The following is a 24475-nucleotide window of genomic DNA, read 5'->3' on the forward strand; positions in this document are numbered from 1 at the left end:
AAACGCGCTCCCTTTGTCCTGGATTAATACATCAAGAATGGCTCGCCCGCTCACCCCATTCATCCGACTCCGTCCTGGCAACGCAGCATAGTTTAGCATTGCTATGGACCGTGGGGAGATGCGCTGGCTTGCAAAGCATCCCCGTTATTCCCTAAGAACTGACATGGGATTGTTTTGCAAGGCGCACCAGACAAGGGAATTCACTGTTGGAACCTCAGGACTTGGGGTTTCGATTTGGTCATCATGGCCAAGTCTCCCCATCTCTTCTGGAAATGCAGGCGCCAATGCAGGGCAGGGGGAGAGAAGTATCTCTTAGCCCCGACTTAAATGCTACTGCTGGATGACAAAGGATTTGGGCAGACAAAGGGCATGGGTTTTTTTCACCCTCAACAGGTCCCCCGCCTTGATTCAAGTCTTGCAGGATTGTGTGAGCGAAGCACACAATGGCTTAGAGTGAGGAGGATGCATTATTTGGCACAGATCCGTGGCTGGTGTGTCTGCAAGACGGGAAGGGGTTCCTCTGGTCTCCACTTCTGTATGAGCAGGCATGGACAAGTGAAGCCACTCCAAAGACCGAATCACGTTTTGAGCTATGAGATGATCCAAGGGAATGGTCAGTACTGAACTGCGGAGTTCCAAGTTACCTCAAGGATCCTTTTAGGTAATTCTGTGGCATTTCAATGAGCTCCTCAAACAGAAAATGAACACAAGCAGATGCACATCACATTAAGGGCTACAGATTTTCCCCAAAACTCGGCAAATCCTGGGCAGACTTTAAAGCAAATCCAGAACTGTGAGCTATTTGCAGTAGTTCAGGGTATCCAGCATCATTTCCTCCTTTTTACAAACTAGGGCATTTATAATGAAGTTTGGGGTTGGATGGTGGAGACCAAGTGGAAGGACTGCAGACACAATTCTGCTAATGAAAACAATTCTTTTGCACTCAGTGTGAGCTCAGAGGCAGCCTGTTTGAGACCCTGGATCAAATTGGGAGGCCGAAACGAAGCAGGCTGCAATGTCTTCACCATCCTTGTTCTGGGTCACATGATCCTTGCTGGACAGGGTAAGACCCAACAGACCTGGGCATTGGTCTACATGCCCTTAACCAAGCCTTTTGGCTGTGTTAACATTCTCGTTCAGCTCTGGAACCACCGACGGTTGTCAGGAGAACAACAGTTGCTTGGCACGCAGAAGGTCCCACGGTTCACTCCCTGGCATCTCCAGGTAGGGCTGGAAAAATTCCAAGCAGAAAGCCTGGACAGGCCCTGCTGGTTGGTGCAAGACTGCTAGACTGGATGAGCCATGTTCACGCAATGCAACACCCCTCACTCAAGGAGGCTTGCTGAAAATCGTGTTTTGTGAATCCAACAGTGCTTTTTTAACCACAAGTAGCCCATGACGAGAATCCATGGTTTCTGGCTTTGTGTCTTGCTCATGGCCAATGCAGCCATGGATTCAAGCGAACCCATAAAAGGTCCAGTGAAAGCCTACACTCAACCTTGAGGGTTGGTGTCATGTTGAGCCAACTTAGGATACTGCAGCTCCCTAGACCAGTACAATGCATCCTAGGAAGCTCCTGCAATAGTCTGGGAATTCTGTGCTCCACTCTGGGCAAAGAGGTAGGTCTGCAAGGTGGAGTCCAAATGCCACTTGATTGTAGCCATCAGGAAAAGGTCACACGAGATCAAAAACGTCTGTCTATAGCCCGGCCTCTTCAGGTACAAAGGTGCATTTATCCACAGCAGATAAACACGTCTCTCTTGTAGGGGTGTGCTTTTTGCTCCATATACACCACATGAAAGGCGAAGTGGCTCATGCTATGAAGACCAACACAACGCACAAGCAGAGCACATGTGCAACACACCCAGTTGTGTCTGCTCTTTACTGCCGACTACCTAACCGAGCATATCGCTCATTTCCTACATGCACAAACCTTCAGTACAGGAATGCTGGAAATGTGTGCAGAAGCTTTGACCAGTACTGGGGACCAAGGCCAAACAACACTCGTTCCGCGTCAGAACAAGACTGCAATACAAAGGAAGTCCTGCTTCGGTTTTCAGCCGGAATGCAAGGCTGGAAACTTTCTTGAGACTGCACAGCTGGTGGCTTCTCTTGCTTGCATTTGGGACAAATTAGGGTTCTGTGGTAGACTTCAGCTGTTTTCGCCTGGAAACATTTGCTGCTTTCAGCTGCAGCAATCTGAAAATGTGAAGACAACCGTGGTTAAGCTGCCTACCACTAAGAAGAGTAAAATGTTTTTGGGTACTGATTGTACGTAGGAAACCAGAACACAAAAAACAGTGCACAATGGTTGCTTTTAATTACAAAACTTTCAAATTACAATATAATACAGATACTTTTTACACACAGAATATTAGAACAGTTTCCTACCAGAAGGTAAAGAAAAATATTCTTTTTTTCCTGTTTTTTTCTTTTTTTAATAAACCACTTATTCATTTTCAGCTATTGTTATACAAAGTTGCAGAACAATGCGCACACCTTCCCTTGACAGGGTTTGCTCATTTTTTTAAATTAATCTTTTTTTTTTTTTTTTTGCTAAGTGCAAATACTAGATTTCTCTCTCCACCTTTTAAGGCAAGTTAAATGCGACACTGCAAATTTGATATTAGAAAGTACCTGTTAACATGTCAAGATTGGGGTATACAAAAAAAACACACTTCCCCTTGTCTACCCGTAAAGAGAGATGGCCTTTAAAAAAAAGAAGAAGAAGGAAGGAAGTCACAAATAAAAACAAACACACACACACAAGAGAGTTCAGGAGAATACAAAAAAAGGAAAGAACTTGAACAGATACATGGGTTTGTTTAAAGTATGCAGGAAGTGTGGATTAAAGTGAGGAAAAAGGAACCCGACTGAAGCTGAAAATAGACAAGAGCATGGCTTTAAGAAAGCTACACTGAAAAGGCCACTGGAAGGCCCCCCTCCGAGCCTTCCTCCCTTCAGATGTGTCTGCCATATTGCCATAGCACTAACATGGAAGAAAGAGAGACGGTTTGAGCAGAAGGGCGACCCTTGAGCATCGGTGGCTCCTGACACTTCCTGTCACCATGCACTCATTCTCCCCAGGGGCATGATCCTGGGCTTTGTTGCTCCTGCACCTGAACAAGTGCTTAACCATTTAAAAAGAAATCTCCGCATGTAGAAAACTATTATGGCAAAGAAACAAGATTAGGTGGGAAGCCCCTAACTTGCTAGTTCTTGCATGCAGGGAACTGTTTACGTAGAGAAGCATTCTTTCACGAGACGCGGTCACCTCTAGTCCAAAGCGGCCCAGCCCAGAAAACAAGACTCCTACCCCAGTGAGAACTATATAACTCAGTGGGAATGTTACGTTACAAGAAGGGAGACAAACTGGCATGCAGGTTTGCAGGGGCCAAGGGATAAGGAGCCTGCTGGGCATACACAACCGGTTCCAAATTCAGCCGGTGAATTTGGAAAACGCCACGCAGCGGATGTATATCTGGTGTGAGAGGCATGCTGGAAGCTCCATATTTCTTGGGCCACATTTCTTGTTTGCCAAGGTGGTGGCAGACCTTAACACCAGCCGTTCACTCTAACCAAGAAAGTCACACAGCCCAAAACAGGAGAGTCGTAAATGGAAACAGAAATTAATGCTTAAATGCTAAAAGAACTTGGATTCTGTTCATAACAGGGAAGACAATTCCACAGAACAGTTCAAGGCAGGGCCGAGAGGGGACATTAAATAAACGGTGACATCGGAGAGGGGCCGAACTGGGCAACTCCAATGTTGCGTGTTCAAGAGTAAAGGTCTCTGCTTCAGTCTTACACAGCAAAAAGGTGCTATTCTAACATAATAAAAGGCCAGATGATTTTAAAATCCAGGGTCTTTTTTTAAAGTCAGCATGAACTCAAGAAGCGCCTCCAGTCGTTCGTGGAAAAGCAAAGAACGGCGGAGAATGGAGAAAGATTTTGCTTTATTAAATACACTACAAAAGGCAAAGCTCAAACAAGAAGAGTCCTTCCTTGCACTCAGGCGGACTCAGTTTCTCCAAAAGACGTGGATTTTGCCCTAATGAAAGGACACTTCATGAGCGCACTCGGAATGAGGGAGGTGGAAATGATTGGCGAGCGACTTAGCGATCATTTTGGCAAGCAATTTACTATATTGCTTGTGTTTGTGCACCATCCCATGGAAGGAGCTGGCTCCTTTCCCTGCCCCGGGACCCCCACCAAAAGGAAGAGGGGCTTGTGCAGTAGCAGGACCTGTGTGATGGTGCCCCGTGCCAGGTTCCCACTCAGAGCAAAGGGTCCTGTCCCAAGAAAGCCCTCTAGTTGGAAGGGACACGGGCCAGGAGGGGCGACCTTGCCTGGGAGGGTCCTCTGGCTACAAAATGGGACAGTGCAAGTTTGCCCGGCATTTTGACCTATGCCCACTTAGCGTCACCATCCAAAAGTTCACACACGAGGACCTTGCAAATACCGATGTTCAACTATACATAAATGGGGCGCAGAACTTTTAGCAGTGGGAGAAGCAGAATCGGGCCCTCCCTGAACTATGCAGGACACCAGAGGAAACGAGCTCCGCGAGCCGCTCGCGTGAAAGTTCACCGGACACCCAGAGCAGAGCAGAGCAGAGACAGCCCTTGTCCCTTTGTTCTGAAAGGCTTCTGTGGACCTTGCTGAGCGCCCGCCACTGCCGTTCTGGCAGAGGGACCCAGGGCTTCTGCTCACACAGGAATGGGCCACGGCCAGAGACTGACAATTCTGTAGCCTCGGTCTAAGAAGACACCCAGGTGCCAGAGGCTGAGCTTCCCTGCAGCGCAGGCTGGCCCCTCCCGTCAGCTCCGCGCTTGGCACAGTCCGCGCACCAGTGTGTTCACGAGAGCACTCCCTGATGCAAAAGCTATGTGGAAGCCATACCTGTATCCTTAAAACACACGCGAGCATGCACAGGGCGGACCCTGTACAAGTGCACATAAGCATGTGGGAAGGCCACCCACTCTTGGTTTGCCCTGTGGGGAAGACCAGAATACCCACAGATACTCTACTCCAGTTCACACATACCAGGTGACTGTGGGTTAATTAACCCTCACATCTCCCAGCATGAGGGAGAGCAAAGAAGCTGGAGCTCTGAGACTTTCTGGCACTCTGGGCAGCCAGCGCAGTGCACATGGGCACGCAATGGGCAATCATGGGTTAACTGGCACAATCTGTGAGCAAGTGTACTGCTTCTAGCACATGCAGAGTTTCTATTTTTAGTTAGTGATATCTAATCGCTCCATTCATAGGATATCCAAACCTGGGCATTCTCGGTTATTTAGGAATTAAATAACCTGGAGATAAGCCATGGGTTATTGTTGGCTTAACACTGGGTTGTTTAGCTGCTAAAAACCCACGTGCCTGGGCCCAAACATCCTGCGAATAACTACACAGGGGATGACTGTAACTTGCAAATGGAAGGCGGGACCCAGGGAGGGGCTAGAGGCTGTGCCCTTGGCTTTCCATGCCATAATTAACCCACGATTGCTCATTTGGGGCAAACAGCAGAGGACCGACGCAGAGCTTCAGGTGTGCGGGAGCTTCTTCGCCCACTGAGAAGTGAGGAAGAAGAGGCGGAGGAGCATGGCGCTGGGGTGGAATGGGCTTGCTCATGCCTGGGAATAAAACGGGGCTTTGCCCCCGTGGACACTGGAGCCTCTTGCACACCGCAGAGGGACGCCTGAAAAGTCAGCCAAACCAGGTGGAAGAGCTGGGGAACGCAAAACAGTACGAAATTACCAGAAGCAGCATCCCTGATTATAAATTAAACCACAGGATTGTGCCCACAAGTCACGCCTGTGTCCAAAACTGTGATGTGCTGAGAAAAGAGCCGAGATGCGAGTGAATTATTGCAGCGTCCGCATGTCTTGTCAGCAGGCCTCTCGTGCCCTTCGGCAGGGGAGGACCAGCAAGCAGCGGCTATTTTAAGACGCAGCACTATCAGAATGATCTGCGACTGTTACGGCAGGGAATCCTGTTGCTTAAGGTTAAGGTGCTGATTTTAAAACCTGAATAAAAACCAAGCGAGTAGCATCTAGTCAGCTCTGTCTTTATGCCTTTAAAAATAAAAAACAGAAACAAACATATAGCCATGTCAACAAACAACTAACAGCATGATTCCTAACTCAAGCAACAGAGCTCTGGATGGGACTGGAACGGAAAATGAATGCACCAGAATTTCTAGCCCAGTATCAGCCTTGAGGATAAATGCAACCATTTGGGGATTCAGCAAACGCCCACTGCACCCCCTCAGACTCGAAGGTCCCACAGCTGGGTGCAGTACATACCTGCAGGAAGGGTGCTGTGTTTCACCAAGAGAACAATTTGCCACGTACCAGTTTAATCCTCATTCATGGTACACGGTCCTGCACGAAGCCCCCGGGCAACAGACAATTAGAAAACAACACCAGAGATGGAGGCCTTTTGCTGAGAAGCAGGACCAAACAACGGAGGACTGTTTTTATACATGCGTTCATTTTTAAGGAAACCTAGACACAGAAGTGTTTGAATTTAATGTGCTTGATTATGGTTGTTGCTGTTGTTTGCATGGGGGGGGGGGGGGGGGTGCAGAAGAACTGAAATTGCTTCATTTCCAGATGGAAAGGCTAAGCTGTTTTGATACCTGTGTGAAAGAAAAGGACATCGCCCATCATCAAAATGGTTATTGGGATAATTATTTTCTTTACATCTCAGAATTTTAGGCCTCCAAAAGCAGCCCTGGCACCTTACCACCCTTACGTTCAAGAAAAACAAACGAACAAACAAACAAACAAAGACAAAGAACAAATTAAAAACATTCATTTGGTGGAAGGGCAGTAGGAAGGAAAGCCTCTACACTTTTCTTTGCCTCTGGTCCAGAGTCGTAGCGCCATGCATCCGAGGCTGCACGATGCCCTCTGACTGAGGTCAAAAGGAAAGGCTTTGGGGAAGGGGAGCGGGGGCAGAAAGAGCCCAGCTCAGAACCAGTCTGCTCGAAATTCCGCCACGAGCCTTCGTCATATTGCTTCTAAAAGGAAAACCGGCCCAATGTTTCTAAGTGCAATGGCATTTTCTGTGTTAGCAAAAGGGTGGGGCCACCTCCCCGTGGATTTTCGTTTTTCAGGGGCCAGTGGGGGAGAGCCGGAGGCGGCCAGGAGACAAGACTGACTCAAAGGGGCGACAGAGGTTGTGGGGCAGGAGGTGAGCATGGGCCTGCCCTCGGGGCTCTCAGGCGCCGAACACAGGGGGGGTGGCCCGGCCTGCCACCCCACTGCCGTGCACGTGCGGCTGTGCTCCGCCAGCTCCAGCAGGGGCCTCTCTTCACCGTGGGGCTGCAGGTCCAGGGTGCCGAGCGGTGACTGCATGGGCTCCGCAGCCCCAGGGAAGCTCATGCGCCAGAAGAGCAAGCGCCAGGGCCTCGCTCTTCACAGTGCGCATGAGCAGACCTGCCCTCCTTCAAGAGGTGGGGATGTGCAAGGGCTCGTTCCTTGCCAAGAAGAGCAAGGAAGCGGCTGTGCGCCCCAAATGCGCGTGATGGTGGCCACAGAGCCGCCGCGTGAGTTCCCCCCGTGTGCCGCACACCCTGCACGGCAACCCGGGCATGCCAAGCGCGCCCCGAAGCATCGAGGGGAATGGAATCTCGCTCCGGAGACAAGAGCCCACCCGAACGCTCTTCCAGACAGTTGAGCCGCTTTGCCATCCAAGCTCCCCGTCGCCCTCCCGGCCGCGCTGCTACTTAAGCGGAGCTGCCATGCGAGGATAGCCCTGTGGGAAGCAGCTGCAGGGGCTGCGCAGCAACCAGGACCAAGGCAGCCTGTCACCAAACCGGGAATCGGACACCAGGGGTCAAGTGTGCAGATCATTCACAAGACCCTCAGCAAAGTTCACCCCGCACCTGTTTCGAGACAGAATTCCTCTGCTGAGATGCCTGTGAGATGAGCAGGCTCTCATATTTGGCCTCCCAGAAGAACCAGACCCACCCAAAACCACTTTAGGAAATCCTGAGCCACGCTGGGGCTGGGTATTTGTCCGCTGTGCCCGTGGCGGAAGAGGGACATGAGGGGAAGCCCCTGGCTGTCGAGGGAGGGCCTGGGCAGAATTTCCTGCTGAGCAGGTGGCTTCAGGCACGGCTATTCTGTGGCTCCAAGCGGCCCGAAATCCTGCTTCCTGCCGCGGCATTGGTGGCTCCCTCAAGAACCACGGAGAAGCACACAAACCCCTTCCACAAACAGCCCCCGTGAGGGAGCGACAGCAGCTCAAAACCCTCGCCACAACTTCCTCGCACTCCCCCAGCAGGCCAGCAGAAGGGTGCCAGGCTTTCTGAGTGGGCTGCTGCCTCCTCCTCTTGCCAGGGGGGCCGTCCCCTGCCTCCCCCACCAAGGGCTTCCTTTGGAAATGAAGAGCATGCACGAAAACAGCCCCCGGACACCTGTGTGAGCACAGCCCTCTTCACAGCGGGGGCCCAGACGCCGCTCTCCGGGGCGGAGCAAGGAAGGCCAATTTCAGAACAGATGATGCAAGAACTGGGGTGCGGGGGGGGGGGGAGGCAGACCAGGCGCGGCCAGTGCTTCGGGGTTACTCGAAGGGTGAGGGACGAATGCCTGCCAGTGTGTGGACTTTCCCTGCAGCGACTTCCAAAAAGTACTGGTGCTTCCCAGAACCGGGCTCAGAACCGATGTCGAGGCTGTGGACCAAAGTGCATAGGAAGGTTGTGCTCCAGTTGCAGGTTCATTTGGGGGAAGTCGTAGTTTACCCGCATGTTCGGCAGGGGGGCGTAGGGGGCAGGGATGGGGCCGAGGTTAATGGGGCCGATGTTGTTGTACAGGGGGCGGACAGGGGGCAGGGCGAAGGGAGGGTGCACGAACGGGTATGGGGGCATTTGGTGGTGAAGGTTCTGTGGAACCGGCCTGGGGATGGCTTCGATCCGTGGGATTTTCTCCGCCGGCTTCTCTGCTGGGGGCCCAATCCGCTTAAAACTGTTTTCTGAAAAAGGGAAAAACACAGAGAGGAAGGCAGGGAAGAAGAGGAGCGTTTAAAAAGGTGCCGTCTGTATTTAATGCAATCCATTTGTTTGGCTAAAATGATCAGGTCATTTTGATTGGCCAGAAAGGTGCCGGGGGTAACTGAACAATAAGTAACTGAAAAATAAGATCCCCCAGGGACTTATTTTTTAAAATATCTTAGAAGAGGTATCCCACCCTTAGTCTCACAGGAAGGAATGCCTCTTTCCAAGAAGAGGTCTGGCAGATGGATGCAAACCACGGTTACAGCAACTGCTTTTACCCACGAGGCAAGTTTCATGAGATTCAGCTAACACTTGTGTGATGAGCCAGACGAAACAGGAATTGGGCCCAAGTTCTGCCTTCCGCCTGCAAGAGGAAGGGCTCTGCTTGCAGAAGGCCTTTGCCCAATTCTGGGGGAAGCCCCCCTCCCCTCTGCCACACCTCGGCTCACCCTAACCAGCGGAGGTTCCCCAGTCTCCAGTCAGCACCTTCAGAGGACTGGAGTGGGAGCAAAGCCCATTTCTGCCAATGCAGAAGGTCTGGCTTAACTCTGCATCCAACTTGGGGAATTTTCACAGACCAGGGGCAGACAGAGGTTCTTTTTTCTTTTTTAAACTTTTTTTCTTTTTTAAACTAGAACACGAGTATCTACGAACCAGAGGAAAGAACACACTAATGGCTGAGAGGGTGAGGAACATGCAAACTGGGCACTGAGGGCAGGGCAGGGCGGTCATGAGCCGCACGCCCAAGAGCCTGCATCGACAAGACGCACTGCATCAGAGGCACTGCGGTGTGGTGCAGTGGTCACAGTGCTGGACTGGGACTTGGGAGACCCAGGTGCCAGTCCCCACCTGGACGCCGCTGGCTTTGGGCCGGTCATCAAGTCTATGCCAGCTCACAGGGCTTCTGAGAGGATACAGGTAAAATGGTAAGAAGAAAAGGATGAGCTGCTTTGGTAAAAAAAGGCAGGATATATGTGGAACTCAATACATACGTAAATAAAAAGGTCAGGGTTTCTAATACCAAACCCCGAAACCGGAGAGCAGCTCAGACCATTCAACTCTGCCGCTTTCCCACCCGTGTTTATGCAGCTTTTTGCTCTGAGTCACGGGAGAGGCAGACACTGAAGGTCCACCCCTACCAACCACTGAAATATCCTCTGGCTGGAGGCATCAGCAGGCATTGCTGGAATGCTTCCCGTTGTGAAGGAGTAGGCTGGGAAGAGCCCTAGCAAAGAAGACAGAAAGCCCACAGGGCTAGAAACTTACCCGTTAAAAAGAAAAGTGAATGCTGAACCCCAGGAAGGCACATTCTGTGTTTACTCTACAAGGAGCGCCACTGGTGCTCCAGGTTACAGGCCTGCCTGTAACCTACACTCTTGCTAAAGGGCCACACTTAAGGTTGCCCCTTATAAGCATCTGTGGGATGCAAGCCCCGTTCAACACCAAAGGCAGCACCAGACGTGCCCAAGAAACTCACCCCGAGCCCCACAAGCCTTGAGCCACAATGGAAGAGCTGAAGAGCAGGTCAAACCAGCTTCTGTGGGGGACATCGGGGACACTTCAGCGCTTGTGAAGGAAGGATTTGGATGTGTGGGTAGAGGAGCGAAGGAATTATAGGAGGACGGGGCACGAATGTCAGAACAACATGCCTAATTGGGCTTGCTCTGCTCTTCTCTTAGACATGCGCATGGTGGGCATGTCGTGAGCGGAGCCGGTTGGAGTCGGGGTCAGACTAGATGGCCCAGGAGGCCCCTTCTGACTCGCTCTGTTTCTGTGTTTCTCAAGGGAACCCTGTGTAAAGTTCCAACCCAGTTGCAGCAGTCTTAATGCGTGAGAATACAACCAACCTCCACTTTTCCTCTTTTGCTCCTCTTCAGCTTCCTTCTGAATCTCTTGGATTATCTTCTCGTCATCTTCCTACGTGCAAGGGAAACATAAAGAAATATCAGCAATGCAGTGACTTGTGGTGGGCGGTGGAAAAAGCGAGCAAGCTCAGCCTCTGTGCAAAGCTGCACTGGATTCTGCAATGAGAAAAAATGAATACTATACTCTACAGGAAATATGCACAGGGGCGCAACCACGCTTATTTTGCGCTATGTGTATCCCCACAAATGTCACACTTTCATGTGGCAATTAATTTATTCTCACATGACTCTTGGAAAATTTATAGGGCAACCCAATCTGGTTTCTGAGGTTCCACCCACAACACACTTTGAAATGCATCCATGCAGTCACATGAGGACTAGAAACTGAGAGGGAAGCTGAGGGTTTGCAGGCATCTAAGTCCAACAATCAAGAAATACCACCTCCTGCACAAATGCGGTATCACACCCAGCCCTGGTCACAAGCTCATGGCTGCCCGGAAGCGAGAAACAGATTCATGCTGACGAGGGGCGGGTGGCAGGTTGAACGGCTGCGCGTTTTCCCATGCCGACTTGGACTGTGCCGGAAAGGGTGAGGGGAGAGGAACAGCAGCTGCGCTGCCACACTGCTCACAACATGCTTGCATGGACCCCTGACTCACAACCACGCGGCACGACTAAGCCCCTTTCAGACAGAACACAGATCCCGGTGCGAGGCTGCCGGCCCGACACAGCAGATGGCAGCGAGCAAGCTCCCCTTCGCCCACCCTTCCGAGGAGCAGCAGCTGGAGCACTGTTAATCTTTTAAATGGTGTTCGGCCATTAAATATTTAGATTAAAGTGACAGCTCCCAAAGACAAGGGCCCAAACCGGAACATGCGTGAAAATGAAAGACATCAGCTCTGCAGCCAGAGAACGGAGCCGTTTATCTTATCCAAGACACAGAGGATATAGGCCTGGCAAAAGACGGATTCACATAAAAACTGGAGCAGTAAGGCGGTTGGTTGCTTTGTGTTATTTATTTACACACCTCCTCCCCTCCTGCTCATGTTACGCTCAGGGCAGCTGATGGGAAAATACAGCAAGAGACACGGAGTGAAAACTCTGCTCAAAAGCTCATGCATGTTTCTCAGCACCCCGTTCCTGTACACCTGGGTGATGCGAGGAAAATTCGTGCATTCACACCAATGCCCAACAAATGCCTCTGAGCTGATGCGAGTCAAAGCCGGTCTTCAGCCGGGGCTTTCTAGAGGTGCGAGAGCCGTCCATCCGATGCAAATTACAGGTGAGGCAAGCTCCCGGATCAGGTCTTTGGGACGATCCCTCTCCATTCCTGCAAATCCCTCATCGAAACCGCAAATCCCTCAACGAAACTCGCCTTCCCAACACAGCCTTTGGCTCAACCTCTTCATTTCCATTTCTAATTTGCAACCGAACTTTCCATACATTTAACAGCATTTGCTGTCAAACGGGGAAACGGTGCCCTTTGCTTTCCCCACCGGCTTACTTTAGATCACCAGCCCCTTGAGGGCAGGGCCCTGTTCGTGCTGACACGGTACCTCTCGTCCTCTCTCTGCCTCTCCACACATGCGTAGGTTGCCTCTCCAGCTGCTGTGCTTCTGGCCACAGCTTGGCTGTTTTGCCACGTGGCCTTGAGGACGTGGGCAGGAGAAAAGGGGTCTGGGAAACGACTGAGGGGAAAAGAGGAGACGAAAGCAACTGTGCGCCTGGCTCAGGAATTCTCTGGATGTGGCAGGCAGCTCTGTGCCCCAAGCTGAGCTACACCTGGAGCCTCAGCTCCTCTCTGCAGGTGGGAATCAAAGCTGGGATTAGTGGTGGAGAGAGGCAGGGCCAGCCCAAGCCCTCTTCCGCCAGGGGCAGCGGGCAGCATTCCTCCTCCACTGCCGGCCCGTCTCCGATTCCACGCACAGCAGCTGACCGGCCAAGGGGCAGCTTCCCTGCTGCACCAAAGCAAGCTAAGCTTAGGAGCCAGGGCAGAGGTGGTGGGACACACGCACCCCTGTCCTTCTGCACCTCGCTCACCACAGGCCGCTGGCAGGCCACTAGACGCACTGAGCCAGACCCATGCGCTTAGCCCAGTATGGTCCACACTGACTGGCAGAGGTGCTCCGAGGTCCCTTAGCCTGGGCAGGGGATCGCGGGGACTGAATCTCTGCATGCGCAGGATGGCCCGGGCAGTGCACAGAGGTGCACTCCAGGCTCCTCCAAGGTCTGCTTGCTACCCAGAGATACACCGGAGAAGGGAACTGCCTGGCCCAGTGACCAGCAAAGCGGCCACCGCCGAGGCGTCGGTTCAGCGGGAAGCTCGCCGGGAGCAGCCGTGGCAGCTGCTGTGGCTCCTCTCCCGCTACTGCACGGCACCTCGTCCTGCCATCGGGGGGCTGGCACTGAGAGCCGGGGCGCCATGGACACGTGTGCGTGGCTCTTCCTCGCGCCGAGGAATGCCTGCTGCATTTCGAAGGAAAAGCCACGGTCGGGGGCCCCGGACAGGGAAGTGGCTCGCGCCGCTCCCCTCGCCTTTGAAGGGGTCGATACTGGGTGGGCGTGTGCCACACCTAGGCCCCGGATGCTGCATTTGGCAGGTAAGTCGGAGTCCATGCGTTACATTTCGCGCATCAAGGCAGGCCCGGGGACTGCAGGCCGAGGGCGACGGCGGAAGGTGGCGGAGACAGGCAAGCCGGCATGGCCGGTGTCTCTGTGTGTGACTGCCGCCGGTGAGCAGTCCGGGCTAGACGCACACGCTGCCCGCCTGCATTTCTTCTCCTTTCCTCTTCTTGCCTCCTCCCACCCTCTTCCTCTCACCTGCCCCTGAATTAAGTGCTCGGCAAAGCACGCTCTGGGAAGTGGGGGTCCTATGCCGAGCCACACATCTCCAGGAATCGCTCTGAGTGCAGGATCAGCCCAGGGTAGTCTATGGGAGTCGTGCTGGGGGTGGGATGAGGAAGAGGCTGATGTAAGCCACAGATGTGCTTGGAAAGAGCGGGGCCATCCTGCTGGGATTTTTTTTAAGTGCAGCACATCTTGCTTTCATTTCCTCCTTTTTAACGTCTTCCCGTCCCCGTTCCCCCGCCTTCCAGCGTGGAAAATGCTCTGGACTGGGTGAGCACCCTGGGACGCGTCTTGGAACGAGGCTGCCTTGCGCGAGACGCACGCACAAGGGCGTGAGGCCTGCCAGCTGCCCAGCTCGGATCCGGCGAAGCGCGGCGTCCCAGGGAACTCCCCGCCCTGGTTGCTGAGGGACGTGGCTCCAGCTCATGCCAGGGCGGGTGGTGGAAGGGAAAAGGCCTCCGGCTTCTGCCCAGGGCGGCCTGTGCCTTCGTACCATTTCCTCTGGCTCCAGTTCCTTTCCCTGAGTCAGCAGTCAAGCCTCTTGCCAGCACTGTCCCCAGGGCAGAGCGAAGCCGCAGGAGGCAGCCCGCCTCTTCCCCAGCAGGCTGTGGATCAACTGCCGGAGGCACGCGTGGCAAACGAAGCAAGCTGGAGCCCCGCTCTGCGCATCATGGCGTGCCCCCCCCCCCACACTCACCCTGAGCGAGTGACAGACCACGACTGCGGTTTTTTGCAGATATGGCAAATGGCTGCAGGATGGCGCTCAAAGCGGACTACTGGCCTGGAGCAGCCGGCGCTTCCAGGAGTTCCCCATTTCCCAGACTTTTAAAATCTGCTTCTATTTACTCCCCCCCCCCCGCCAAAAAAAGAGCTTGGACTGGAGTAAAAAAAAAAAGTGACAGGAGTAGGTGTCTCTCCATGCTTGTGACAAGCTACGCTGACAGAATAAATACGTTAACTACTAATTCTGATGCTGTTTGAGTGTATCATGTGCTTTTTGTTTTTGAACTCTGCCCTAAAAGCACTCTCATTCTGGAAAGGAAGCACTGCAATCTACTCAATGAAAATACACACAAAGGTGGGGCAGGGGATTAAAGAAGGAACTTCCAGGCAACCCTGCACAGACTCACGCAACTCTGCCAGAGCGCTGTGGAGGTTGCCTGGGAGATGTGGATTCTGGCCCCAACTCGGCAACTTTGGGCTAGTCAGCCCAAATTACCCCACAGGGTTGTTGTTCTGAAGATAAAATGGAGCGATGTAAGCTACCTTGGGCTCCTTACAAGAAGAAAAAAGTGGGATATAAGCGCAGTTTGGCAATAGCAGCTCTGTCCTGTGATCACTGCCTCTTCTGAGGGTGCCAGCACAGGTCCTGGTTGAGAAATCTGGAATTTCCAAGGACAGAGGTTGGGATCTCCCCACTAGAACTCCCGTCGAGCTCACCTGTGCTGGCCGCTTACATTCCAACTCTGGGGAACTTTCTTTTAATGCTTTCCTGTTCTCTCACCCTGCAATAAAGCTGCTTGCTTTGCACATTCATTGGCCAAAGCGGTTATCATTATTCTTCCCACAAAAGGGGTCCCATCGATTCCCCTCCCTTTTACCCGGTAGGCAGTGGGAGCAACAAGAGGGAATTCTAACGGTGGCTATGCCACTAGCTTACTTAATGCCCTCTTGTTTGCAGGCAGGGATCCCCCACAAGCTGCACTGGGGACTGAAATCGGGTGGTCCCCTTTGCTTCCAAATGCTACACCGCAACGTGGCAGAGATCCAACAGCGGAGCGGGGTTCTGCACAGACGTCAGAGGTAATCACGGCCTTGCCTAGCGGCAAGGCAGCAGCAAGAACCACATCCCATCACAAGACAAGCAGCTTCGTCTTCTTTTGTCTTCTTCCCTTGCCAGCTGCGTGTTGCAGGTGTGGCTCCCAGACGCGCAGAAAGGAAAAGGAAAAGTCTCCACTAAGAGGATATTATCTTGCATCATCTTGCAAATGCACAGAGCTGGAATTATAGCAACTCACCCTTGCAAAGTAATCCATAACTATTACAAGGCGAAGAACACCTGATCTAAAAGACCAGTTTATGGGTGCATGGAATGTGGTAATGGATATATAATACATCTACTTGAGCATCACCACCTTAAAAGAAGACCCACAATCAAGTTTCTAGCCCTTGTGGCTGCACAGACAAGCTTCAACGTGTCAGAACTGCACCCTGGGATTGCAAGAGCTGCTGCAGAGAAAGGCAGTGGCTTCCCTTTATTTGCATAAACCAAAGAGCATGGAGAGTTCAGCTTTCCTAGTCCCAAAGCCCCTCTCCTTGATTCTTTACACATCCGTTCTTTAAAATGGCCACCATACAGAGAATGGTTCTTGTCCATTAAGGCTGCACAAAAAGCACTGAAAGGTCTACCAGGCGTCAGGCGTCTTTCCGTGTCCAACCTGATGCCCCTGGGAAGCCGATGAGCGGGAGTCCAGCAGAGCCGAGCCCTCTCCCTGCACCCAGCCCCTCAACCCACCGCGGTGAGCAGCCACCGCAACGGTCTCGCTGGCCATGGAGCAGGCGGCTTGTGAGATGGAGCCAATCGTTCAGAGAAGCCCCCAGGTGTGTGGGCTATTCCCGAGCACAGTAAGTGGCCTTAAAAGGATTTTCTGCTGCTCCCCCAGGAGACGGGCACAGAGAGGTCACTGAGGGCAGGAAGGAGTCTTTGCCCACATCCTCTGTGGGCCCACTCATGATGCACATCGGGGCTCTGAGGCTGGGGCTTTCAGAAGGTCCTTTCATAAGCGGAAGCTTATTCCCCGCATCAGCATGCCTGGGGACTTCCCTGTTCGTCCCAACAAAGGGGTCAGCACTCAGTGTAGCGCTTCTGCCTCTGCGAAATGTGACCCTGGAGACACTCTGGGTCGTTAAAGTCATTACGCATGCGTCCCCATTTCAGAACTTGCCAGAGGCCAAGCTGCTAGAGCAGTGATGGCGAACCTTTTAGAGACCGAGTGCCCAAACTGCAACCTAAAACCCACTTATTTATCGCACGGTGCCAGCACGGCAACAAAACCTGAAAACTGAGGTTTCAGTTTAGAAGAAACACCTCACAGCCAGTCCAAGCAAATATATATATCCTTGGCAGCACACTGACTGACCATGTGAAAGTTCAGACGAGTCGTGGCTAATGAGTCGTGCTCGTGACATCATCGCCTGGCGCCACTACTCCTTTCCAAGCATGCGCACGGCCCCTAGCTGCGCTGTTATCTGATGCTCAGCTGCTGGGGCGATGCTGGGGTGACTCAGCTCGCGTGCCGAGAGGGCTCTGCGTGCCCGCTGTGGCCCGCGTGCCGTAGGTTCGCCACCATTGTGCTCGACCGTTTCTTCAGTGTGCAGCAGGGATGGGGCCAAACCCCAAAATGGGAAAGGTCGTAGAGCCCGCCACCCATCTGTGAGCAGGACCAAATGGGATGATTGGTGTGTTTAGCCTGCTCATAAGGAAGGAGGATAAGGTTCTGACTGTCCCTTTAGAAGCAAGCAGGACAAAAGCTGCTGTATTTCTCTTGACAAGTAAACAGCTCTCCTGGCTGCAAAATGCTTGCCTCAAATTTTTTGCCACCATATTTAAATATCTGCAGGGAATGGAACAGGCAATTGCCTTTAAATACTCCCTCCGCACTCATTAGTGGTCAAAGGGAAAGGTATCAAAATGCTTGCGGGCAGGATGGGCAACTACGGGGTGCTTTCGGCGACATATAAAACTTAGTACAGAGAGGCCTGCTCATAGTGGAAGCAACCTGAAATCCGTGGACACAACTAGAGAAATTACGGAGGAACGGACTGAAACCGGAGTGCTTTTTTACAAGTAGGTGGACGTGCCTGGAGGGCTTCCTTGCACTCAGACTGTCGCTGCACACGTACAGGCAGAAAAACGTGCTACGGCTCCCAGCACCCCTCCGCTGCCATGCCCAGGCCTGGGTCTTTCTATATGCACGTAATGGCCAACACTTGGCCAACGACGTGGGAAGAGCTCCCTGGAGGTGGGCAAGTTTGAAAGCCCACGGCTACGGAAGAAACCTTACAGCCTCCAGACTGCACTCTCAGTCATGTTCTTCCTGGAAAACCACCACTGCTCCAACACACTCTGTTCACTGCAAAGGAAGGAGGGCCAAATTCATCTACTCCAGCCTAGCACCTTCTAGATATATTGGCCCACAGCTGCAGACTATGGGAAATGTAGCCAAACACATCAGGATGGGGGGGGGGGTGCCAGGACAGACCACCAGGGGTGGGAATAGGTGTTCTTTTACTGCTTCAGTAACTCAGACCATGCAGGCACGCACACCAAGAGTACAAAACTAAACGAAGGGAAAAATGCAGTATGAGAGAAAGGAAAAAGAAGGCTCTGAAACCACACAGAAAGGAGACATCATTAGCCAGAACTCCTCAAATAGATGTGCTCAGTTAAGACAAAATACCACTAGAGAATAATTTTTATAAGGGTTTTTGTATGGTGCTGGAACCTTGTCTATATATTGAGTGAGCGAGAAACCAGCTAATTATTCCAGGGTGGAGGGATGCTTTTTTTTTTTTAAGTCATTAAAAAAGAGTTAATAAGAGCTGGTTTCTCCATCTGTAATGCAGAACATAGAAAAAAAGTCTTCCCTTTTTATGCATGTGTGGGCACAGCCGTTCCCAATAAGCTCTAAAATGGTTTCATGAGGCAGAGATATTCAGGAGGAGGAGGAGAAGGAGGAGGAGGAGTTCTTTCAAATCATTCCTGTCTTAGACAGGGAGCCCTTGAGTCAAGGGCCGAGTATATTCAGTGCAGCTGGAAGGGGAAAGGAGAAAAACTGCAGGGATGGAAGAAAGCAAAGGGAAGGAGGCTTCATGCCACAGCAAAGGAAGACGACACTCACCCTGGGAGGTGCAGCTTCTCCTCCACTGAGCTCCACCATGGGAAGTAAAGGGCTGAAGGTGGAGAGGGTAGCTGATCTAAGTTGAATATAGCTCAATTAAAAACAAAAGCGGGCTCCCTCTCAGCAAACATCAGACCCTTGCCTAGAGGTGGTTTGCAAAACAGGACCATCCCTTCCCAGTCACATGCCCTTCAGGTGTGTTGGACTGCAGCTCCTATCATCCCCAGTCAGCCTAGGCAGACCAACTGGCAATTACTGAATTTGCAATCCAACATATTTGCAGAGTGGGACGGCACGGACGTGTTCAAGACCTGGCGGTGGAGGGGAGCTTTTCCGGTCCAACAGAGAAACAAGCAAGCGGGTCCTGGACCAAAGCAAGCCAGTGGCAGAAGCAAAAATGGCGAAACTGAGACTGCTGTGCTTTGGACACAATCTGAGGAGGCGAGGAGGCCACCAGACAGGGAAGGCAAAGGGGGAAGAGAAGGACGATCGAAGATAAGCTGGGGCAATCCTGTACAGGGAGCCACAGCCTTGTTTGGAAGAGCTGAGCAGGGCACTGTGGAGGGCTTGCATTCCAGAACTGTCTAAGACACGGACTGCTGCTCTAGGTCATCTAGGTCACTGAGGCCTAGCAGCATGCACGCGTATTTAAATTTCACTGATCCATCAGCTGGAAATCAGCAACTGAACCAAGCATTCCTTGCACTGGCAGGCAGCCCGACTGACAGACTTCTTCACAAGACAGGAGGACACCGAGACAACCAGAGCAGCGCTTCCGAACGTTCTTCAACAGAGCCAGCGACCTCAGTGCGCGCCATGCAAGCGGCGCCGAGCGTGCTCGAGGGGAAACGGAAACTCGCGGGCGAGAGCCACTTACCGTGGGGTCGGTCCAAAGGGAACATTTTGCGCAGTCTTGGCAGGGGGCTCCCGGAGATCGGGGGTGCTGGCAGAAGTGGTCGTACCCGTTTATGGCGGCTCGGCAGAGGTAGCACATCTGGGCGCCACAGCGGCACGACATGCGGTTGCAGCCTTCGGACTTGATCAGGCCGGTCGCACACTTGTGGCACTTCCGAATGCGAGCCGCTGTCATCTTCTCCTCTCTGAAACATGCAATTGCGGGGAGGGGGAGAGTAAGCCGGACAGGCGCCTGCCTGGGACTCCTAGCAGAGAGCCCCTGGCTTGCCTGCAGAGGGCGCGAGCAGCAGGTGTGCGCAGGCCCTGGCCCCCAGCGGAGCAGGCCAGCTGCCATCAGTTCTGCATGAAGCAACTTCATGGGCTCGCGGGTGCAGTGGCTGTTGCTTAAAAGTACCGAGATGACAGACAAGGCACCCCTTTACACAGCACACACCACAAGGGCTGCAGCTCGGCAGCGCAGCAAAGGCCTTCCACGCACAAGGCTGCCGGTTCAGTCCCTGGCGTGGTGCTGCTGCCAATCGGTGCTGACCATACTAGGCTAGATGGAGTGACAGTCTGACTGGGCCGCTTCCTGCTCCACTGGACAGGCAGCTGATCAAGACTGGGTGGAGGAGCGGTGGCTCTCCCAGAGATGCCAGGCCACAGTTCCCACCTTCCCTGCCCAGTGGCCCTGCTGGCTGGGGTCAGTGGGATTTGGGGTGTATCATGATTTGATGGTTGACTAGCTCTGTCCTGAAGCGTAGAAGGAGCGAGACAAGAACCAACAAGAACAGCTCTAAAGAGAGGTAGGGGGTGTGGCTCGAACAAGAAACAGCAGTATGAGGAACTAATTGAATTATAAAGTACAAACATATATATTTAATGTATATCCAAGACTGCAACAGTTGGCTTCAAGGCACCCTATCTGGACATGCTGTGTATCTATATGCGCATGCATACACGTATGCACTTAATAAAAATGGAAGCAGGCCTTGCTAAAAGAGGCGGTCTCTTCAAGAGAGTGTCTCCTTGGGGCGCTGACCTTTTAAAGCAAAAGGGATGCTTTTTTAAAACTATTGCTCAAATCATAGGCAAGTTTTGCTGCTTTCGGCAACAGTTAATAATCTTGCACTGCATATCAAAGTATTATATGATACTATACCTAGAATATAAAGCATATGTTTTAGCTGGGGCTCTTGTTCTTTGGTCTATGGCCTTCAGGTGCACCAGGCGCAAAACGGAGCCTGCATAGTGAGAACTTCCCGCAATTCTTTAGGAACCTTCTCAATAACAGACTGCCTCTCCAAACACCATCTTCCCAGAATATGGGACTGAAAGAATCGCTCCTCTCCCACCTCCCCCTAAAGTCAATAATGTTTCCAAGGAGGTCTTTGCTGCTGTCTATTTAGAATTAACTTCTGATGAGTTGGAGACAAATTAAGTGAAAAAGATCCTTGCAGACTGGCATTCATATGCTTTAGAGCTCGTTTCCCAGCCAAAGAAGTAGCAGAGCTAAGGTCTAACCCAGTAATTACTTAACCCCTGGAGTCAAAGGGCAGAAGGATTCTTACCTCCAACAGACAGAAAATATATTGCTGAGATAGTGAAAGAGGCTGGAAAGACAAACTCAGCACTGTCGTTAGACAGCTTTTGAAAAGTCAGTACTGGTTGCTTTGGTTACTGGGATGCTGCAAAAGAACTTTCAGCTATTTTGGTCTGTAAATACTTGATGTATAGAGGCTGACGGGAGTTTCACGTTTTCCTCATGCTGGTTAAAGTGCTGCACCAAGCATTTAAGTTGCTTTCCACTGCTACAGATTTTGTATGAAGTTATACAGCCACAGATCTTTTTAATTCAGCCATGCGAATAAACCATAGTTTGTTAGATACAAAGAACTCAGAAAAATAACCCCCTGGTTTGTTATTTGATTCTGAACTGTGGGTTTGTACGGCTGAGTTCACACATCACGAAAAGCAATCCTTGCTCAGTCCTCCTGTTGTTGGCATGCATCCCATCAGCCACTGTGCCTGAAAGTCAATCCCGATCCTGTAGCTGCCACTCTTTCCGGAGGGCTCGGTGGTATACCAGGATTGTGGAAACATGAGGCTGGATTCAGCTGACTGGAGAAACCAAGCTGAAGCATGAAAACCACACAACAGACCATCCTTTCTTATTGTAGTTTCTAAAAACCAGATACACTATACTGAAATACCATGGCAGTGTTTCGATAACAGACCATCTAGCACAAGAAACCACCATGGACTGTGATGTTGTGCAAACCTGTCCTGTGTATAAATGCAGAACTGTAGGCTGTTCCTGGGTTGTTTTTGCCAGGCTAAAGAGCTGGTGAGGAAGAGAAGTTATAAAAGAAAAACAGTTACGTACATGTACATACTACAGGGGCGGTAAACAGATTTGAGATACAGGAAGAATATTGGTGAAGGAGAGAAACAAACAACCCAGGGACTTAAAAAATGCCATGGTTTATTTTACCCATGGTTTGTTTGACCAACTGCTAAACAAACCATAAATAAAATAAACTGGGTTGAACTGACCTGTTCACACAAAATGCTAACCCATGGTTTAATTAAACCATGGGTTAGCATTATGTGTCAGTCAAGTCTATCGGTATGCTATCCTGATTAGGATCAAATGAAAGTCATGAAGCTGTGAGCTAACTCTCGAGTTCTTGAGAACTCCTCCTTAGCCATGGTGCAAACCACAAAACAACACAAAAGAGTGAGAGAGAAAAGAATGCAAGAGGTTGCTGGTAAGACGGAATAGGCTGAAGCTTAGTCTGCAATACAACTGCATTAAGCTGAAAAGTCAATAGAAACTGTGACACTTTAGCAATACCATCTAAAAGATCTATTGGGGCAGAAGTTAAGAATGCAGGAAGCTATTTTCTGCTGAGTCAGATCGCTGGCTCACCCAATTCAACATTTCCTAAACTGATCGGCAGCAGCTCTGCAGGATTTCAGTGTAAGACTTTCCATCCCTAGCTGGAGATGCCAGTTTTGGGGTTTTTTTTTCTGGACTAGTGCCTAATGCTGGGGTAGGAAACTCAGTGCCCTGCAGATGGTTTGGCCTCTGAATTAAAATGGCCAATGGTAAGGGATTATGGAAGGTGACGGCCTAAACATCTGGAGGACCTACCAAGAGGCAGCTGCCTGGACCAAATTTTTAGAGGCACCAGTGGCTAGCAGGTGCCTGGATTTTTGTACCTTGGCTTATCACCCTGCTTGGGCAAAGAACGAGATCTCCTTACCCATCCACCCCCTGCATTACCATTTAAGGCCTTCTGTTTTATTGCTTTAACAATCAATCTGAGGATGAGTTCCATGTAGCTCAGAATCTCACGGGCACGAGAAAGGTATCTTTGGTTCCTTGCAGCGAGAGCTGGTTCCAATGCTGCGGAGCTTCCCGTGTCCATCGGAGCTTTGCTCTGCCTGCCAGCCATGGCTCAGAGCCTCTTGGAACCGTCTCCCCATTCCAACCCCCCTTCCTGGCAACTGCACTAGCGCTTCAGGCAGACAGTAAACCGACAAGCAACGGATCAAGCGCTTGCTCTCTCCCATGCTGCTCCCTTCTCATTCTCCCAACAGGAAACTCTGAGCAGAGCAGGAAGCCAGGTCTGAACTCCAGCTGTGCTTCCTCTTCCCTTGGCTCAAACAGGAAGTTTTATTGTCTGCGACAGAGAGGAATTTCAGCTGCACGGCAGCCACACCAGGCCAATAAACTCTGCTAAATTTTGCTGTTTCAAAGGGCGCTCAAGTGGAGCTCCGGTGCTCTGTTTTAGCCACTGTGCGATGGCTGTGTTCTTTCCCTCTCCATAGGTTTGCTGTGTATTTTTGTCAACTCCTTTGTGGGTTTTGGTATACACAAAACAGAATGTCAATCCCCCGTTTTTTTAACACAGAGATGTGTACTCCTCTTTCATCCAGGAGGGAATGTGGCAACGCAAGGTCACAGAATGGTGCCCGTGCAAAGACGAAGTTGTGACGTCATGAGCAGAACAACCTCTGCTCCCCACAAGGAATTCTGAAGGACTGCTTTTTCCCAAAGATGCCTGTCCACTTCAGTCCATTCAGTCCATGCCCGTAACTCTCCACCTTTGGAAGTTGTACAGTCCCTTTTGGTGACTGCATTCAGGCATGGGGACTCCTTTTCCCTGGCCTTCAGATGCAGCATCCTTCCATCCCTGGTATCTCCAGGTAGAGCTAGTAAATAATACTGCCTGAACCCCTGGGGAGCTGCTGCCAGCCTCTGCTGGCAATGTTGGGCTATATGGACCAAGTACTTGCAGCTGCTTGAACACAGGCACTGGCAATGCGGTATCCATTATGAGCTACCTTCTTGACCTGCCTAAGTTAAAACCGCTCTTCCAGCTCTCTCTCTCTCCACACACCTGGAGATTACTTACATAGATGTTCTGTATTTGATGTCATCCTTTTCGGCCAGCTGTTCACAGGTAAGGTTCATGTGTTCCTTCCACAGGCCCTGGCATTTTCTGCAGGTTTCCTGAAGGATGAGACAGACAGATTAGGCAGAACTGGCACCAGACTTTATTTTTTTATGTTAAGGTGACCAAATGAACAACTAGTGTTGTTGCATTCTGTAATGAATGCAGCACCCGATTCTGGGGAGGAAGAAGTCTGGGGTTCACACATGTCTCCCCCTGTCCCCCACCAACCTGGCATAAGTTTTATTTATTTCAAATAGCAAAATGTCCAAAACGTTGGTTTTAAACACAAAAAGGTCCCTGCAGGGTGGCTCACTATATAGTTGACACAGGGTATGCGTGCACGTTGACACAGCTGGCACGGTGTATAAAGCACTGCTTTAAAAGTAGCAGCAGTTCCACTGAAAAAAGAGCAGCGTGAAATGCTTCCAAACCGGTTAAAACAAATGATCAACGTGGAGAGGAGAGGAGAGGAGAGGAGAGGAGAGGAGAGGAGAGGAG

At 51.3% G+C, this 24475-nt stretch overlaps 1 protein-coding gene across 4 annotated transcripts in view; it reads right to left on the reverse strand.

The window, feature by feature from the left end:
* Nucleotides 1–2296: 2296 nt before the first annotated feature.
* The window catches only part of RNF216 (ring finger protein 216), an 81649-nt gene continuing 59470 nt past the window's right edge, over nt 2297–24475 (reverse strand). For all 4 annotated transcript variants that reach the window (XM_044433154.1, XM_044433152.1, XM_044433155.1 and 1 more), the window contains 4 exons: nt 23936–24033; nt 19495–19717; nt 10852–10921; nt 2297–8982 (listed from right to left, as the gene is read on the reverse strand). In XM_044433154.1, the coding sequence (XP_044289089.1) occupies nt 8666–8982; nt 10852–10921; nt 19495–19717; nt 23936–24033 (708 nt within the window). In that variant the 3' untranslated portion in view covers nt 2297–8665. The remainder of the gene's footprint in view (nt 8983–10851; nt 10922–19494; nt 19718–23935; nt 24034–24475) is intronic.

The sequence above is a fragment of the Varanus komodoensis genome, unplaced genomic scaffold (assembly GCF_004798865.1).
Source record: "Varanus komodoensis strain SLA01 unplaced genomic scaffold, ASM479886v1 scaffold26, whole genome shotgun sequence".
Lineage (NCBI taxonomy): Eukaryota > Metazoa > Chordata > Lepidosauria > Squamata > Varanidae > Varanus > Varanus komodoensis.